General features: G+C 36.9%; 1 protein-coding gene across 1 annotated transcript; it reads right to left on the bottom strand.

The window, feature by feature from the left end:
* Positions 1-500: 500 nt before the first annotated feature.
* On the bottom strand, positions 501-19,859 carry slc7a8a (solute carrier family 7 member 8a). The gene is made up of 11 exons (XM_081392502.1): positions 18,991-19,859; positions 13,633-13,837; positions 12,412-12,563; positions 8,350-8,475; positions 7,141-7,294; positions 6,667-6,790; positions 6,233-6,336; positions 5,612-5,708; positions 5,210-5,359; positions 3,494-3,671; positions 501-3,143 (listed from the first exon to the last, which is right to left on the bottom strand). Exons 1-11 carry the CDS (start codon positions 19,133-19,135, stop codon positions 2,986-2,988), a joined length of 1,593 nt encoding a protein of 530 aa, XP_081248628.1. The 5' UTR covers positions 19,136-19,859; the 3' UTR covers positions 501-2,985.
* Positions 19,860-20,707: the final 848 nt, after the last annotated feature.

Below are 20,707 nucleotides of genomic sequence, written 5' to 3'. Positions count from 1 at the left end.
AAAAATTGCCATATTTTTTTTCTGTGTATTTCGGTATTGGCCTTTTCTAATAAATTTTTACCTGTTGTTGAAATCTATGTAAAAAGTGCCGTTTGGCAAACATTTCCAGGGTTGACTGCCAAGAAACATCTAAACATTTTGACTAGTACGGCTAATATGAAATGTATGAAATAAAAAATGTTTCATTTTGGCCAATTTACTCACACAATTACTAGGTTTTTGAAGCATAAATGAAATGTTTTGGGTGAGTTACTCCATTTTTCAGACTTGGAATAAAGTTGTGACAATTGCACAGTTTAGATAATAATTAGCCAAAGTGATTGAGAAAAACTGTAATATGAACCCATGTGCTGAATCAATACATCACCAGCAAACGGAGTTGAAAATCCTTTTAAATTCTTACAGATGTGACAGCGTTGAATCATAATCTGCCTACAGGTGGCAGTGCTGCACGGTTTTTTTTTTTTTTTTTTTAGCCAAGAAAAGCACAAGTCTTCCTTGGTTCAGCATATAGATTTATTCATCTTGTAATACACACTTTTCAAACAAATACAAAACCTACAGTAAACAAGAAGACTCTGGTACAAACCGTTCACCCCCAGTTATGTGTAAGCGGCAATTTGAACGTGATGATTTATTTATTTTAAATCGTTTTAGACTGTACATATCTTAATATAATCTATAAAAGTCATTGTCTTGTTGATTTATATAGTTGTGACAAGGACATTCAAAATATTGACATCAATCATTTGTTACTGATGGTGACAATCAAATACCTACGTGAAAATGAACAGAAATCATTTTGCATGGCTTTTGGTATCGCATGTATGATTTGAATGTGTGTGTGTGGATACGAAATATTTCTATTTCAGCACAATCAAAGTCGCATGTTCCATATAAAATATACATTGTGTTTATCACACAGCAGGCAGTGCTGGATACTGAGGCACAGCTCAGGAGCAGCATTACTAGAACCAAAGACGCTCGATACATACAATGATCAAAGTTTGCGCAGTCAGTCTTTGATTCATTGATGATAATGACAGGTATCGCCGCCGCTTGACTAGGACAGTGGAACCAAAGGCAGTGTTTATTGTGTAAGTGCGAAGGTTATAGATTTGATACTATAGTCTCTAAGGAATGTGGGGGGTTAAGCTCATGCAAAATGGATGTGCTATGACTTACACTGTGATCTATATATTATATTGCTTTTTATACAGCACCTATACATTACAGATCTGCAAAAAAAATCTAAAAAACTAAAACAAAAATACAACAAAGAACAACTGGCACTTTCCATAGTCTTCACAAGTGGGTATAGGTGTGACATCAACACAGAGGCACAATGAACAGACCCTGTGACCACTAAAAAGCCTTGTATGTTTGTATGGACAAGTGGCATACATACATACTGAACACTTTAATCATGTATTCTTGAACTGAGCATGTCATTTACTTACACATTTTAATGTTTAATTTATTTTTAAAAGAAAATGAATTATCTTTAAGGCTTGTTTCATTTTGGTGTGTAGTTTAATTATTTAGTATATTAATGTAATCATTCAGACTATATAATAAATCATAGGTTTATTATCATATATAGCTTGATTGATTGATTCTAGTCCCTCGTATTGCACCTACATTAACATCTACACAATTATGATATATTGTGCATTACATCACTGATTTAACAAGCTCTTCTGACATAACTGATTTCAAGTTTTTGAATATTCACATAATAAATGACAGAACCAAAACTATAGAACTAGTACATTCTCACAGGCTTTCAGCTACGTCACAAACACTAGATATGCGCCACTTTTTTTTTCTCTCCATATAACCAACCCTCTCTGTCATTTTGAATCTGCATCTGTGTATAAACTTTTGTAATAATTAAACTGTGGGAAAGTGAATTTATGACTGTGGCTGTAAATCCAATGTCATTGTGAGCCGTATTATCTAAAGTCCACACGGAATGAATATACTGCTGCAACACTTGGGCCTCTTTAAGTTTCATAAAACACCTTTTATCTTCAAAAATATCAGAAAGCAAAATACTCTTTAACAGCGATAATAACTTTATACAGTTTACATAAAAGTTAAGGTAAATTAAAGAGCTTGAATTGTATCAGGACCAGAGTAACCTGGAAGAAAACTACTCTGAACCACAACAATTGGTTCTTAAATATATGCCTTAAAAATATGATGATTAAAAAAAAAAGGTCCCAGAGCTTTCCTTTAGGAAAGAGAAAAGAATACTAATAATTGTATAATAACAACGGAATATGATTAGAATAAGACAATCAAAAATATCAATATATAAAAAAAGAAATGCTTCTGAGTGTTTTGGTTTGATGAAATACACTTAAAAATGAGAAAATGTCAAATTAAAATACAGCTTTGGCTTATAAAAAAACTATTTTCTGTTATGACAGAGACCTGAACTGAAAAAAAGAAAAATAAAGAGGGGGTAAGAATTAGAACATTAGAATGTACTCAGTAATAAATAAATAAATACAATTAACCCTGCCCTATCAGGGTAAGCCGTGATGTAGTTTGGCATTTTTATCATAAACTGTAATTTACAGAATGGAATTCTGATTCCCTGTGTTTCCCATAGAAAAGAATGTTTTGAAAAGTTCTTTAAAAATGCAGACCCTTTAGGGCTTTATGTAATCTCTCATTTTAGTGTTTTAATTCTTTTGCACAGTCGATGGAGTAGAAAGCGGCTGCTGAGAGACTAGCAACTAGAGAGAATGTAGAACATTTTCTAAGACCACTACAGCAGAACCACATGACCTGTGGAGCAGCTAGTCTTTGTTCATTTCTCTCTCCTGAGCTTAGCCACTTGCACTCCAGTGCAACCCCCTCTTTATGAAAAGGCAAAATATAGTGGTATGTGAAAAAAATCTGAGTTTGATTTCCAGTGTCTATCTGAATAAGTCTCACGTATGTGAGAGAATGAGTGTGTCTCCATGTGTCTGTTTAGCAGTCAGCTGATTTCGGTGTCTCCTCATCTCCTGCTGACAGTGGAACCGACTGTTCCTTCATTTCGATCTCATCTCCAGGCTCTTCGTTTTTCTTCTCTTCCTCCATTGGGTAGACCACTACACAAAACTTCTGACCTAGGTATGTCATCTTGTCTGAGAACATAAAGAGAATAATTCTTTCTTACTAAAAGCGTAACTGTGAATCCTGTCCAGACTCTTGCAATCAATATCCCACATTGAGTAATGTGTCGATTTGTACTGTTAAAATTTATATACCATATGCCATATTATGCCATATGCCATAGTAAGTATTAATTTCTTTACCAAACTTTTGATTAGTAGTGTAAATATATAATATAATATAATATAATATAATATAATATAATATAATATAATATAATATAATATAATATAATATAATATAATATAATATAATATAATATAATATAATATAATATAATCATCATTAAGCCCCACATATCTGTGAACTTTATTCCACTTACCAACAAATGTATTGAAACACTGGGGCTTGTTTTCCCAGTACACGCCCAAGAAATAGACAGGGACACCAGTAAGCATGATGGCCAAGCCAATGCCACACACCACAGGCTCCGAGTACAGAGAGAAGATCAGCAGGAAGGCCCAGAACAGCAGGTAGATGACAGGCCACACCAGACTGATCTGTGAGTTGGAGAAGTAAGGTTAGCAGCCAGAAGTAAAAATGTATCTTAAGTTTTCAGCTTCTATGGGAGGTATGTAGGGAGTACTTAGGACCGGACAAGCACATCTAGTCCAGGCGTTTTAAGCCAAAATGGGGGTCAACCGTGAACAAATTGCAACAGAATCAAACTCAACTGATTTTGTATCCTCCATATGTCCCGAGTAAGGAAAAAAAAGCCCCGAAGAATCCCATTAGGGGAAAGTTCCGAAAAAGACCCAAATATATCCTATCTCACGTGAATAGGGTAAAAGATTTAACCTTTAGATATCACCATGAAAATTACTGAGTTGATTACTTGCATCAAGACAAACAAAAAATGTATTCCAAGTTTTTTTAAATTGTTTGTTAACATGGACAAACGGTGCATAATCTAATTACAGATGTGCTAATTTGCATAAATACCACAACAGGTCTAAACATTGGGTATAGCCAGGTGAAAATGTCTTGTTGAATCTTGTTGACAAATAACAGTAAAATACTTAATATTAAGGTCTGAATGGAACCCATTTAGGCTAACCATGAGCATTAATACATAGAGGCAGGAAGAAGTACTTTAAACCAGGCTTTATTAATTATTATTGCAGATATGGGGTTTGTGGATGGGTCCGTGGGACTGTTTCTGGGGATTTACTTATTATTTAACTTACCTTTTGTCTTCTGCATTCTCCTTACCATTGTCTCCTGTTCTTCCCTCAGACTCGTCCCCCAGAAACAGTCCCACGGACTCAGACCCAAACCACCTCTCTTAATAATGAATAAAGGCTGGTTTCTAAAGTACTTCTTCCTGCCTCTATGTATTAATGTTCATGGTTAGCCTAAATGGGTTCCTTTCAGACCTTAACATTAAGTATTTTACTGTTATTTGTCAACAAGATTCAACAAGACATTTTCATCTGGCTATACCCAATGTTTAGATCTGTAGTGGTATTTATACAAATTAGCACATCTGTAATTAGATTATGCACCGTTTGTCCATGTTAACAAACAATTTAAAAAAACTTGTAATACATTTTTTGTTTGTCTTGATTTAAGTAATCAACTCAGTCATTTTCATGGTGATATCTAAAGGTTAAATCTTTTACCCTATTCACGTAAGAAAAAGAATGAATAGGCGTATGAATAGGATATATTTGGGTCTTTTTCTGAACTTTCCCCTAATGGGATTCTTCGGGGCTTTTTTTTTCCTTACTCAGGACATATGGAGGATACAAAATCAGTTGAGTTTGATTCTGTTGCAATTTGTTCAACCTTTTTTCCTAAAACGCCTGGACTAATCATGATTCAAAGGTTATAGCAAAATATAAATACATTTGCTGAACAGAATACTGGATATATAACAGATGGCAAATTACCAGTAAAAAGTCAACTACTACCGAGATCATTGATTTTTTTTTCATACTGTAAGGTAATGTTTTTTAATAATTTAATTAGCATAAAATACTTCTGTTCAACATAACATAAAATTTAACACTGGGTTTCAGTAATTCTTGGGACTTACTTTAATTGGCCGGTGCATATCTGGTTGTTTAATCCGAAGCACAATCTGCCCGGCAACAGTGACACCATAGAAGAGGTAGTTTATGAAACCCACATAGTTTATGAGTGTGTACATGTCACTGGTGCACAGCATCAGAATTGTTGAGATGCACTGCGGGAAAGCAAGAGAGAGATTTTTGGTATATGTATAAGAACTGTCTGATATCATATCACATTATCATAAAGACCATTCATACTGGGACTACAGAAGAATGCAGGCCATAAAATCAACAAAAGAACAAGTCAGTTTTAAATTCAGCAACTGTCCAGCAGAATTAAATGATGTGCAACAAATATAAGAGTGAGTTATAAAGATGCACTTAAAGAGAGAGAGAGGTATATATACTGTATATATGATACTCACAGTGAAGAGCAGAGCTGGAATTGGGGTGCAGCGCTTCACATGAATCATAGCTAACAGACTAGGGAGATGGCCTTCACGTGCACCCGCGAAGAACAACCTAAACAACATGAGGACAATCCAGGAATACTGTTTTTTACAATGCCATTATATTCAGTAGAGGGGAATATGTGAAGACACAGACAGACAGAACGATAGACAGAACGATACAATGAACAAACGATAGATAGATAGATAGATAGATAGATAGATAGATAGATAGATAGATAGATAGATAGATAGATAGATAGATAGATAGATAGATAGATAGATAGATAGATAGATAGATAGATAGATAGATAGATAGATAGATAGATAGATAGATAGATACAAAGATACATGGATAGATAGATAGATAGATAGATAGATAGATAGATAGATAGATAGATAGATAGATAGATAGATAGATAGATAGATAGATAGATAGATAGATAGATAGATAGATAGATAGATAGATAGATAGATAGATAGATAGATAGATAGATAGATAGATAGACAGATAGATAGACAGATAGATGAGTCTTGTGTATAAATGATGGATGGATGGATGGATGGATGGATGGATGGATGGAGGGAGGGACTGACCGAGAGGAGGTGAAGAGGGAGCCGTTGACCCCCCCAAATGTGGACAAGGCCACAGAGATGGGCATGATCCATGACATCACTCCTAACAGCTTCTCACCAAACGTCTGGGAGAGAGCAACAGAGTGGTGAAGGAGAGAAAGGAGAGACAAGCAGAGGAAAAGAGGACGTTGATCGAAAACATGCATTATCATGTCCATAAAATCTGTGCTGTTTCATTAAAGAAAGTCTTTAGAACTGAATGCAGAAGATTCTGGAGTCTGATATATCTATTTGAATGGTACACAGGCAGGCATCAAGAGCTCAATCCAAGTATCATTTAAAGAACTTTAAATATTGATACTTGGTTAGATATGTCAAAGAATCTCCTCCATAAAGCAAAACAATCAGTCTGTTTGCAGTCCTGAAATGTCGGACGGCTATGAATGAACACTCACCACAGCTACAGCATTAGAAGCCAGCAGCTCCTGAGGGCTCATGGCAGTGACGTAGGCAATGTTAGCAAAAACATACACAAAAGTCACGAGGGGAATGGAGATGAAGATAGCACGGGGGAGGTTTCTGTGTGGAAAAATATAAAAACAAGAAAGAGGGAAAGAAGTGTTCAGTCAGAAGTAGTACATTGCATTATTTTAGCCAACCAACTACATATACTACTTTTCAGTCAGTCTGAGGCAGATTCCAGTTGCCTCCTCAGAGCATTGTGTAAAATTATGCAGTGATTCTTTTGGCTCTTTATACTTGTGCAGTTTGACATATTGCAGACCATTCGGACTATTGATCCTTTATGTGGTTGTTTGCTGGATATTATAAATGTACATTTAATTTACACTAATAACAATTAATACTAATTAAATACTGAGAACACAGTATTGAATTACTGTGAGCTCTTTAGATGAAAACTGGCTTACACATAGGGGTCGACGAGTTCCTCTGTGACATAATTGAGGAAATTCCAGCCACCGTAGGCGAAGGACCCCTGTAGAAATGCCAGAGCAATCAGACCAACATCATAGTCTTGAAACGGCTCGAAAGCATTGGCCGGCTCCAACCAGTAATATTCGCCTGGAGAAGGGAAAAAAGTGTACAATAGTTATCAAACATCAAAGGGAAAATTGTTATGAAATGCCTCTTGTTTATTAGCTAGTTAGTTAACCTTTAGCAAATGCTTTCACTCAAAGCAGCTTAAAGTACAGTAATCGCAAACACAGCTTCTTTTGAGCAACTGATGGTAAAGTTCCCTGGTCAAGGACCAAAATGGCATTGTGATCTTAATAACAAACAGTAGTAAGTTTATGAAAATCCAGCTAAACCCAGCTGGATTGAGTTGGTAGAACCCTTGTGAAACTGGTAGACCATCTTGGACAAAAATAATATGATTTTTCCAGCAAGGGGCATTAGATCCAATTGGCTACAATCTTTGGCAGATTCCCACCAGCTAGTAATCCACCAAAGACAGCCTGAACCAGTTAGAGACCAGCTACCATGTTCCAAAATACAACTACCACCGTAAACTGGTTTTGACTGGATTTCCTGAACCTACAGTCTTTTTGCTCCCTAAGCCATAGTATTAATACCACAATTCTAGGGTCAGGTCTTTGGGTCACATGTTCTCTCTAAACTCTCTTTGAGAGCATACATGACCCTGAAGACCTCACATTAAAGAGCAGCCAATGCCAACAAACCCAAATCCAGTCTTTTTTAAATCTTCTGCATGATGGAATCACATCTGTCACTCTCATATTATCAGGTCAGTGTCTGAGCTAACAGGCCGTCGGCAGTGTGATCATTATTTAATCCTCTCTGACTCAGCAGCTGTGAAAACTGCATTATCTGTGTTATTCTTTATTAGAGGGTCTGAACCCAGTGACTTCTGCTGAGACAACAAGGCAAAGAGAGGAAGTGCTGTGCTTTCAGTTTTTCTGAAGATTTTACGTAGCTACTAGAGAAGCGCACAGGAGGACGGGGAGTCACGCATGCAGACTTCTACAAATGCATGGACAAGAACAAACACTGCACGTAGCCCCACACACACACACACAGCTTTATTTAGCACAGACCTCCTTGAATAACCAATAATACATAGCATGCACACACATACATAGACATATGGTACTCACCCTTGCAGATTTGCACAAAACCCATGATGATGATGAGAATGAGGGCCAGAAGTTTCCCTGCAGTGAAGACATCCTGTACCCGTGTTGCCCAGCGCACGCTGGCACAATTCACCCAAGTCAGCAGCACTGAAACACACAGACATTGAGGTTACAGGGCTGGTTACACACAATACACACACTATGAGCCGTTAGTGAGATTAATGGCTCCCTGCTGTTTGAACAGTCTAGTATGCCAAAGGATTATAAAATAATGCTTTCAGATATGAGGAATTAATCAGACACACAAATGACAAGCTCTAAATAGGCCTTCAGGTGAACCTATTCTATACATATAAACATTTGAATGTGCTGCAACATCTGAAACAGATAGGCAGGTGAAATTAGGTTTAAAAAGTCAGCACAGACGAATTATAATAGGATATGATATTTTGCCTTTATATTTGTTGATCTGTCAGATGTTTTTATTCAAAGCAACTCAGTATGGATATTCTCTATTCGAATCTAATGTGGCATTGCCAGCAAAATGCTACAGGAAAATTTCAAGCATTGACAGGCCGTGATATTTTTTTTTTTGACCTCATATGATTTGAAAGATTACATGGGATATTTGTACTTTTAAGCAATCATTTGACAGACTGGAGAATTATTTAAATGAACAACAAAAAGCTACAAGATTTTTAAAAAAAATAACACTGTAACCAGTTAGAGCATGTGAAACAAATTTTTTTATACATTCATATACATTTTAACTTAGAAAACCAATGTTGAAAAAGTCAATGTGCTAAATAACGCTCATAGTCACATGCACACAGTTGTCTGATGGCATGTGACAGACATATTTGGTCATAAAATCAGAGGGACATGCAAGTAAACTTTGAGTCTTGACTCATGCACTTTTGAGAACTTGCAAGACATGCAAAAATGCCGCCTCGTGATGTGCACTTCGGGGCTCAGCTTTATCCCGTTTCATTCAAATACTATGTGTACTTGTAGACAAGCAGCAAATCAAATCACTCACCTCAACAGACGGTTAAATTAAAGAGCAATTACATATAAAACTAGTGTGAACTGGGTGTGATTTGAGAATGTCGATGTGCAGTGGCCAAACTCAGCAAGAGTTCTTGGCACTCATTTAGAATGAAACTACTTAGAGGTGCAGCAGCATAGTCACAACAATAAAATGCAAGTCAAGTGATATTAGGCGGGGTAAGGTATTTTGTTACACAAAATCCATGGTAATTACTATTTGGGGCGAAATCAAATAGTCCGACAGTGCAAGCTGACATCCTGTCAAATAATTTGAAGAGAAAGCAGTAAAAACCAAACACAACATGTCTTAAAATGTCTTATCTCTGTGTAGAAAAGGGAACTGCCTCGCTGTACAGAGCAATGACATGTTTCTAACTCAGCCCAGTCGTTTCTAAGGACGTCTTAGAGGGTGGTGTTTGTGAAACTACTTTGGAATGGAAAAATAAGCAGGTAGTGAAATCTACATAGTACACCATGCTAATGCAAGAATGCAGAAAACATTACTATGACAACAGGAATCTTACTACAATAAGCTGATTACAGTGGCGGTCACGCACACAGAGGTCAGTTACTCATTTAACATTCCATTTTATCTCCTTGATATCTTAAGACTTTATGCAAGTAGAATCATGTGCTAAACTATTTTTTTTTCTAACATTCAACAGTCTGTTAAACATGGGATCTGTTCTAAAACGTGGTGGATTCTGTTTTGCGCTTTACTGCTTGCATAGGCAGCATAATTAATTAAAATGGAGCAAATGCAATTTTAGTTTTTTCTGATTTAACCTATTCAGTAATTTACAAAATTGTATAAATTATATTAATAAATCAACAATTTTCTCACGTATCACTTTTTTTCTTTAAAGTCCCCGTGAACCGGAAGTTGCAAACGACTTTTCTCCAGTGTTATGACGTATTTCCCAGTGAAAAGGAATATTGAACAGAGGGCAGGGTTTTACTCTAGCGCTCCTCCTCTCCATCTCTGCTCATAGCAGACTAACGGTTTGAGGGGAGTGGTTAAGCGTTGCCCAAACCAATTCCTCAAACCTACGTCATCAGAGAAGGTCCTCCAATGCAGAGGGGAGGGGCATTTTCAGATTTTGATTAAAGATTACCATGGTAAAAAAAATTTTTTTTAAATATTTTCTTGCACGGATTAATTGTTCACCACAAGACTAGTAATATGCGCTAACAAAGTAAATAGGGTCAATTTTGATTTCATGGGGACTTTAAGTTTTCACAATACAGTAAGTCCCAATTTGCATACTTTCAATGCATGCACTATTCTATGCAATTTTATAGTATAAATGGTGTTAGTGTGTTTACACAGAAAAGTGCAGAAAAGAAAAAGTGCGCTTAAAATAACCCGATGATCACCGAAAAAAAACAAATGTTTGAAATGTTGGTCACTTAATACAATCAACTGTCGTAACTTTCCTAAATTAGCAGAAGGCTATCAGACTCTGATGCTGGATGACCAAATAACAGTAGATGGTAGAGTACATAGTGCACAGAGTAAGTGCATAGTGTATAGTACGCAACTTGGGACATAACTAATACCTTATGAGATTGTCTTTTCTGAAAAATGTACATGCAATGCTGCCAGTATTTGGCCATGAGAAGGTATCTTAAATGGCAGCAGTTATTCTGACAACCGTTTGGCAACAAATTAGGTTCTGAAACAGAGCCATGCACACTCTTACAAACAAACTTTTCTCAGAATTGCTGTAGTGGTTTTAGAAGAAAAGACATAAAGGGTACAAAAGAGTTGAGTACAAGAACAGGGACATCATTTAAAACTGTGCCATAGTGTCCACTTTTGCCCTTTCACTTACTTCCTGCAGATCTCTAAACAAAACAAAAGCAAAGCTAAAGAAGAAGCAAAAAAAAGCTTTAGAGCTGCTTGAGAACATCTGTTTAGTTAAAAAAACAACCCTCAACTTCAGCTAATCAGAACATTTTGGTCTTGATACAGTCAAATTTTAGAGTATTAAAAGCACACAATGAATGCTGGCTCAGCTCTGTAACCCTGCGAAATGTTCAAAGAGCTAGTACTGGTTACAGTTAAGTAGCTAATTCTGGGTCAGATTTTTTCCATAAAAAGAAAAAAAATTATCTAATTATTAAACTAAATCACTATTAAGGTTGCATTTAAACTGAAACTTTACAGTTGCAATATCAAAACAAGTTGAGATATCACCTAATATCTTCTCTTCTTGACCTCTCTCTTTTTTCTTAGGGTCTCTGTTGTTTGCCTGTCTACATACAGCTTGCAGTATTTGTAGCTCCAGCGTGAAGTTTGCAGAAAGCCCACGCTCAAGGCTTCTTGACGCCATGAAAAATATCATTCCATCCATCTTCACATATCCCTCTCTTTTTTACTCTCATCCTTTTCTGTCTTCCACACATTTTCCCACAACCTTTTTGTTCTTTCTCCCAGGGTATGACCCCTTGGTCTTCTTCAATCACACATCAGTCCCAAAACACTGTCTCTCTAGATCTGGCCTTCAAGGTTCTTTCACTTGAGCGTGATTTGCCCTTACGGTCAAACATAAAAGGCTGTAATGAAGTATCCATTCCCAGCAACAATTTGTGCATGCTCAGAGAAAAATGTCTAAAATATACAAGTGTTCAGAAGTGAATCACAAGCAGATGTGGAAACAGTGATTGTGTAAGTTGTTATAGCATCTGTGAGGTAAACAGCATAAAACAGTCTACAATGTATGTAAAATATATACAGTTTTTTTTTTTCATCTTATGAGGAGTGTTCAAAACATTCAGATAACCTTAAAATAGTTTTGTGCCTGTCTGCTGGAGGAGACTTTACAACTCAACTCTTGCATTGTCAATACAAGATCTTGTCATCCTGGAATATGGCCATGATATGTCTGCAACTTTTTTTTTTTTGGTTGGGCATATATATGGGGAGGACTTGTAACAATATCAATGGTCATCTAAATATGCATGATGACAGTAGCAAAAATCCCTAAACGATAAGACAATGATATCTCTGTTTTTCCTTCTGGTACTCACACAAGCAGATGGCAGCAAGCAGACGCAGACCACTCTCTGGGGGGAAGCAGGTGGGGAACAGAGGCTGCAGGACGTAGTTGGAGAAGGTAAGAGCGATAACTGCCTGGTTAGTAGGATAGATCACCAACACAGCAATCCACAACCGCAGAAACCTGTAGCATACAAACGTTCAAAAAAGTTATAATGCTTCCAACAAAAAGTGCTCAATAGATGGTAATACCGTGGTATTTTGATAACTATATTTCATCTCCAAAAACACAAAGTATCATGTCAATACCATAGTTCCTTTTAGCTAGTGATACGCATTGTGTTATTTGCATATAACAGTCTTTATTCTAAGGATGGACTCAATTTGTGTATACAAGATCATTTATTGCCATCATTTGTTTGGAGTGAGATAGAGGCATGAGGGAATGACCAGCTAATGGTTGTTCTCTGGCAGTATTATTCATTAGAGCAGTCACTGTGCTAAGCAAAGGTTGTTAAAATGCAAGCAAAGCCAGTGCTAAAAGATTTGATTGACTGCTGCTGAGTACCTATTGGTGGATTAAGAAATGTTAAATCACAGCTACAACTACTTCACCAGACAGCAGCAATGTGTTATTATAACTTTAACTGAATACTAAACATTTTACTGTTTAATGTTATTTTTTAGTATTATTTTTCTTTATTCATTTTCATAATAATTTCATAATGTATTTTGTGAGGTCAGAGTATGTTGTACGTGTGCTGACGTGCAATGCAACATTCACTGAGCAGAGATGTACCACTGATGATGATACTTCAAATGTGTACAATTGGCATGTTCTTTACAAGGAAAGGAATGTTTCAACTGATGCAAATGTACCACAAATGTATACACAGAAGGATAGTTTCTTAATATGGAAAGTGGATTGTACCATGTGACCACACAATCAAGGGTAATGGTGTTTACTGTCACAGTAGACTGTTGACATGAGATTACAGGTGTTTTGACAGAAAAAAAAAAATAGGATTCCTGTGGAGCGAGAAATGTTGTTATTCCATTATTTTCTTCTGGTTTGTTGAATTGCTGACTTACAGGGACACCGAGATACATTCATGTTAAAACATCCCACCACACTAAGTTCTGCATTACCAATAATTAAGTCATCTACTTTTAGAAATAATATGGATTTTCATTGATAAGCAGTCTATTCTCTGGAAGTATTTTTAAAACCAATGTGTGGCTGAAAACCTCACCCTGCCAGTCCTCCGAAGATGTCCTTGACATAAGAGTAGTCGCCTCCAGATTTGGGGATTGTGACGCCCAGCTCAGCGTAGCAGAGTGCTCCAATCGCTGTTATAACGCCTGTGACGATCCATACGATGAGAGCCAGGCCCACTGAACTGGCATTTTCCAACACTCCCTTTGGACTGACAAAGATTCCAGAGCCGATGATGTTACCTGCAAAAGAGAAAACAGAGAGGTTGGGTATTAGAATTGTGAATTAATGTAGAAAGCAGAACAGAAAAAGAGAAGGATTGTGTGTGAAAAAGGAGGTGGAGCTGTCACAACAATGCATCATATAAGCCTTCAATCAATGTCTGAATGAATCTACTAAAGTGCTCCAATTTAAAATGAAATTAAGGAAACAGACTTTATCCTGAGTAAAGGATTTAAAGAGATTTTAGATTTAATTAAGAAAAAGCAGGACAGATTCAAACGGAAATTAAAATGTCAGTGTGGCAGAAAAAGAAGAACCGAGAGAGAGAAAGCAGGTGGTGAGAGCAATTCACATTTGCTAAGTTAGTATTCAGCATGACTAATGGAGTGAGTACACACAGCAAATATATGGGGGAGTGTGTATTTGCCATTTGCCATCCATGCAGTATAGTGCACCACTGTGTGATACAGGTCTATGTGTGTTTGTGATTCACATATTGGCCCAAAAAAAGTATTTGGACATTTATGTTACACATGTAAAATGTCTGAATTTCGTTGTATTCAATACAAAAATATCAAACCAGGTGTGAATTTTTCTCAAATCTAATTTTACTTATCTAAGCCATTGTTGCAATTATTTGTAACCATGGTTGATTTTAGCACACGTATTAGGTCATGTCCCCATTAATTCAGACAATACCAACGAACCCATCCATAACTCGTAAACCACCATTTTTACAACAAAGATGTTAAGATCTCAAAAACCCAGAGGGATGTCAAATCTAACCAAGCTGGATCAAGGCTCCTCCATGGAGGAAGACACTTGTGTGATTTAGGCAAACTGGACAAAGGTTAAAGGCTTTCTGAAGCAGAAAATGCTGAACTAGTATGTGATCTTGTACAAGTGGGAGGCAGATTGTGGAGTGACTACCAGTTCTGCACATGTAAATGTGGTTTATTCTTTTATCTTCTCTGATTGTGCTTCATATCTGGACTTTTGACACAAACTGATGCATATGCAAATTCAGGTAAACAATGCTTGAGCCGGAGTTTCTGCCCAATTACATCTGTTCCCATCAGTAAGTCAACTAGTCCAGATTTTCCTGTCAGATTGTCACTGCAATTATGTTCTGTGAATAACTTTGGATACAAATGTCTGTACAACATTGCCACTGTAAACACTGTTCTCCCACTTCACTCCTCTCCCTAAATCTCTGCTTTGAAAAAGTCCTGTCAAGATATGATTATCACAAACTTCAGCATGTCCCATGACCTCAAAGTACAAGTTACACAACTTCATACAATCAAAGGTATCTTTTAGTATTGCCAAAGCATGTAGGGATTGATCTGGTTTCAGCCAGCTTGTGTATGAATTGACTATAAGGAAACCAGCAGGGAATTATGAACATCAACAGGTTTTACGCTGTAAGATACTGATAGATTATTGCGCACAGACTGAGAGGTCTTGCTGACTACAGAGGAAAAAATCCAGATGGATTTCCTTTTCATACTGCATCCTCTTGCTTCCCTTTTGTGTGTTCACAGCACAAACATCACAGACAACACAGCAGCAATCCCTGATTTAACATTCTAGTTTGTCAATCTACACACATTTATCTAATCTGTGCTAATCTTTGTCAAACACATAGATGGAAAGGCTACAGAAAAGTCCCGCCTTTCAATTCAAAGCCAGTTAGCTTTTAGATAAGGCATTGTCTGTTTTTTTTTTACTGCATTGCACATTAGCTGTACAACATTTGTAGAGTGATTAAAAAAAAGAGGGAAATTTTTGATAGGATTGTTGTCAGAATTGACACATTAAGATGCAACCACATTTACTTTTGTTTGACTAATTTTTGCTGGCAAAATACAGTGGTTTCAATAGGAACCCACGCAATCTGCACAATTTCGCATGGGGCTGAAATATTTCCCCACACAGATTTGCGAATGGTTTCACGTTGGTCACGCGAGTTTGTTCATTCGTTGCAAACAGAACGTTTAAAAGTGACTTCTTTGTGAGCTGTGCTTATTGCTACACTATTCACAATAGACAATGGACTTTTTTTGCCCATTACATTTTGTTAATGTGACCACACCTTTATTCAGGATTTAGGTCTAACACCATTTAAGTAGATAGATAGCACCTATTGCCAACATCGAATACAGCTGCACAGGGTGGTGCCAAAGTGGCCGCAGTGAACTGACTTACCTCAAAGTCAGTTCACTCTTTGCTATCAGCCTATCATGTCAGTCATTGTGCAAAGACATGACTCATTTATTGCTCAGTGATATTAAATTCACTTGTACTTCTATTTATTACTGCTATATGTTTGCTGAGGCGAATCTCTTTAAACTGTCCTATTGATTTTCTTTCATGCCTCCATTGATCAAATGGTTTCTGTGGGTCTGTAGCCTTGATAACCAGATGTTTCCCTTTTACAAATTCACATAAATAAATCAGAGTTTGGGTTAATGAAGCATGCCATGTACACAAAACAATGTCTCCTTTCATCAAATAAAATGGGTTCAACTGTTATGCAGCCCAGACTTTTTGTACAATCAAAGTGGATAGATTTACAAAAAGTTTCTAAAATTAGGCTAAATGTTTAACATGTTTCTTTTTTTATGACCATTAAAAAACCATACTAAAAACACAGGTTTAGCTTTCAGCTAATGAAGGTCTATGGATATTTACCTCTTGCAGTTTTCAGTTCTACATCAATACATACATCATACATTTTCACTTGAATTTTAATCATCTTACTGGAGTATTAACCAATCACTAAATTTTAATACATGACTGTATCAGATCAAAAACCTGTCTGAGAAAGAATAATGGAATGCAATTAAATATTGAGCTGCTAACTGGTTACATCTATTTTGGCTCACATCAAACTTTGAAATACTTTGTAGCCAGCTTAATATATGATGTTCTTCAATCAATCCATGAGCATCTCTTGATAACATCTGAGGCCAGTTTTTGCTTTTTATCTGCATCATCTTACTATCTCCTTCTATTGTAAATGCACATTCAGATGATCTGTCAGCCTTTACTCTACTAAAACTAGGTTCCTGGCACCCGTTTCCATTCTAACAATCCCTACTGATTACCAGAGACCATAATCCAAAAATTCAACATAAAAAAAATGGAGCTACGCAAGTCAAAACCACAGAAAGTTCACTTTCAGGTCCATGCTTCATTTCCAGCTCACAAAGGGTTCCAGAAAAGGGGTTGATAAAGATGAGAGTGGCAGAAGTTATAAAGTATTCTGATAAATCTAATGAAGTTCAAAGGCTTGAGGAAAGCTTTGAGCGATCCGAAGCGACAATCACCTGATAATAATGTTCACGTGAGGCAACTGAGAGCATGTGAATGTGTGACCTGACCTGATCAAGGTTGCTGAAGAGGATTATCATATAGCTGCAGTTAAAATGTGGGCTGGGATTATCTTGGGTGTGTTTTACTTTTCCTTAACTCTCATTATTACATTAAATATAATTTTAAAGCTTAATGCTGCCTAAAGCAATAAATGAAAACCACCCTGTGAAATATTCAATAAACTGACAAAGGTTAAGTCACGTTTCCTCTCTTCACTTCCTCTTATATTTGCTGTGTCTCTGCTATCTACTCGAAGTCCTTTTGCCCTGATTTCTTTCTTTATAAAACCAGAAGTGAAAATAATAGACAAAAAAGACCAAAACACCAGTTTAACTTGGTCAAGGCACGTGCATTTTTTATTCTTGCTTAGCTTATGTATTTTAAACTATTGTGAAAAAAACCACGAGCGCATGGCTGCTTTGCAGTTTGCTAGACGGATACATTTTTGTTTGCTAGACCAAAATAATCGACTGATACAGTTTCCAAATCTGCTGACAGCCTTGTTAATAGATAATGCACATTTTCTATTTTCCAATAGTTATTATTTAGTAGTAAATATTTAGGTAAAATAATTGCTGTAAAATTGATTATTTTACAGATCATTATCATCACAACGATAACTAAATAATCTTTAGACAACAACAATTAAAACATAATGTGAATGAATATTTTATAACAACAACAACATTGTTTATAAACCATTACTCATCTTAAATAGGCCTATAGGCCAAAACGATATTGGTTTATCTCTAAAATCAACATTATATCATATCGACCATTAGAAAAACCCTTTACGGACCACTAATCAACAGAACAACAGACATAAGCGTATATAACCAGGGGCGTTTCCTCCGAGGAGGCAAGGGAAGCAGTGCCTCCTCAAAAAATTAGATGAAAAATAAAACAACACAAATATTACAAAATGTTACATTAAAAAGTGCATAAATCACTAGTTTTTCGAAAGCAACACTGTCAAACAGCAACACCCACAGGTAAAGTTACAGCAGGAGTCCGAGTCTCTCTTGCCTCCCCTGAGCCCATTGAGTTTTAACAGACCCCCAAAGCATGCTGTGGGTTTGGTGAGAGGTAATTGAGAATGAATTGTGGTGAGAGGAGGCACTGCCAGGCCTTCACCATGCTGATTGGATATGGTTGGATATGATTGGTTTGTGCGATAAATCTTGCTCTTGTTTTCGTGCGCGTTCACGAAACGGTTTGATTGATTGAAAAAAATGATGTCGTTTAATGGGAATTAAAAAGTAAGTAGCCTAAACAACTCAGCCATTTAGATACACCGCTTTATGTCATGTCAAAATCAAACTTGAAATGGACTGAAAACATGAAGACTGTAGGTATATTTTAGTGAGCAATCAGCTTTGGTGAAATGAAAGGTAAGCTGTCTGTGATCAGTGTTTACCGAGCTTGATAAGTGATGAAAATAAGTTGACTATTAAATAGAACAGCTGAACATCAGTTCACAAATAAAATATATTGTTTTAATTGTGCCTTTAGTTATCATTCTGGAAAAAATGCAAACATAAAAAAAGACTTTGTCTCCTCATTTCAGAACACCACCACACGCCACTGTAATCATATATTTTCATATATAGTAGGCACACATATTTTTAACTATTTTTGTTTTTCCAGATTTAAATGACCTCTTTTTCCATTTCATAGGACTGAGACTCTCATTCAGCATTATCCAATCAAGCTGTGCACCGTGCACGACTGACCATGCATCCGTTTAAAACACATCCACCCACATGACAATACATAGAAACATATTAACACTCACCGACAATAATGCCACAGGCACTGACGAGACCAATCTCCTTTTTCAACGCCACCGATGACTCTCCCGCTGCTTTGCCGGCGTCTGCTGCTCCATCCTCACCGGTGCTCGGCGCTGCGCTCCCTCTTTGTCTCGGTCCATCCGTCATGTTGGTAATGATCAGTCCTCGATGTTGAGCGGTGATGCTAGAGCAGCGCTTGACGTGTACCGCTGGTCAGATCTCAGATAGCGAATATAGACATAAACAGCCTGAATACTATCTCGAGCAAAATATGCTACTATGATCACTTTATCTATATTTTCTTATCTACCTGAGATTGCTCTAAATCATGTGTCAGGATTTATTGCGTAGTGGCAAAGTAACAAGGAGCAAGATGGGCTACTGCAGTAAAGGTCAATCAAATAACGTTACAATCAAAAAGAAGGCACTGTCAGTGTCATTAAAACGGTAAAACGTCCTTTCCGAGCGTCAAAAATGAACACAATATCGGGCGTGACAAAAACTACAGTAATCCTCCACTCGCAACTATCATGTGTCCGTTCGTTGAGTCCGTGATGAAGCTTATCCAGGGTGTAATCTGTCGTTTTAAAAACACCGCGCCAAAGAGGCCGAAAAACAATTCACAGTTTTCTCCTTTTATTTCCTGTAAGTTACCTATAAAATGCCGGTTGCTTCCTCGTTCTTAATACAAGAAGTACATCGGACTAAACGGCTTTGGATAGATGAGTGTCGGCGCGCTGGCAAGCCAATTCGCGTCTCCAGCGATGTCCAAAGCACCAGCGGTCCAAGCGCCTCCTCAGCCTGTAGTATTTACTCCATATGTCAAACCGCCTCCATAAGTACCGTCTCGCCTTCTCCCCTCCCCTCCCCTTCCCTTCCTCCCACGTCGCGTCACAGCTCTTGTTTTTTAAGTCTACTGCACGCCTCCCTCATGAACCCCTGACAAGCTGTTGAATATCACGGTAAGAAATATGAACTTCCTGAACCTACCAATATATGATTTCATTGTTACCCTATCGCTTCATTGTAAACCTCTCAGTGTTTAAAAAAAGCCTGCTGAAAATATTGCACAATTATATTTATAGGCTAGGCTACTGCTTTCTCACGTTATTTTTTTTGTACAAATGCTATTTTAGTGTATTTACACGTTTCAACAAGATTTTCAAACGTTTTAGTACAGAAGTTAGAAAGTGCCCGTAGCCTACTTTCACCACCTGCCACAAAACAGACCCGGCCTACAGATCAAGTCGCGTTTGCCTGGATATGTAACCATAGCAACGGCAAGAGCGCAGTGCATAATATGTCTGCAAAACATTCCACGTATTGACACAAAAACAAAAAGTAACAAAAAAATAAATAAAAAAAGAATTATATTTATGTGTGTGTGTGTGTGTGTGTGTGTGTGTGTGTGTGTGTGTGTGTGTGTGTGTGTGTATCCTGGCAAACCCTAAATTATGGGGACAAAATTTCCCCACAAAGATGGCAATATCCAGAATTTTGGTCTCCATGAGGGAAACAGCTTAAAAATAATAGCTAAGTAATGATTTTTGAAAATGAAGAAATGCAGAACGTTTTAGATAGATTTTAGATAGAATATACAGTTCATCAAAATCATTATGTCTATAGAAAGTTCCCATTAAACATGAAAACACACACAAATTACGTGTGTATTAATAGATTAATAACATGAATAATATAATATAAAACCCCCTAATAATA

Source organism: Scardinius erythrophthalmus (assembly GCF_964197995.2).
Source record: "Scardinius erythrophthalmus genome assembly, chromosome: 2".
Classification (NCBI taxonomy): domain Eukaryota; kingdom Metazoa; phylum Chordata; class Actinopteri; order Cypriniformes; family Leuciscidae; genus Scardinius; species Scardinius erythrophthalmus.
The sequence above is the reverse complement of the archived record's forward strand: the minus strand, read 5'-3'. Positions and strand labels throughout refer to the sequence as shown.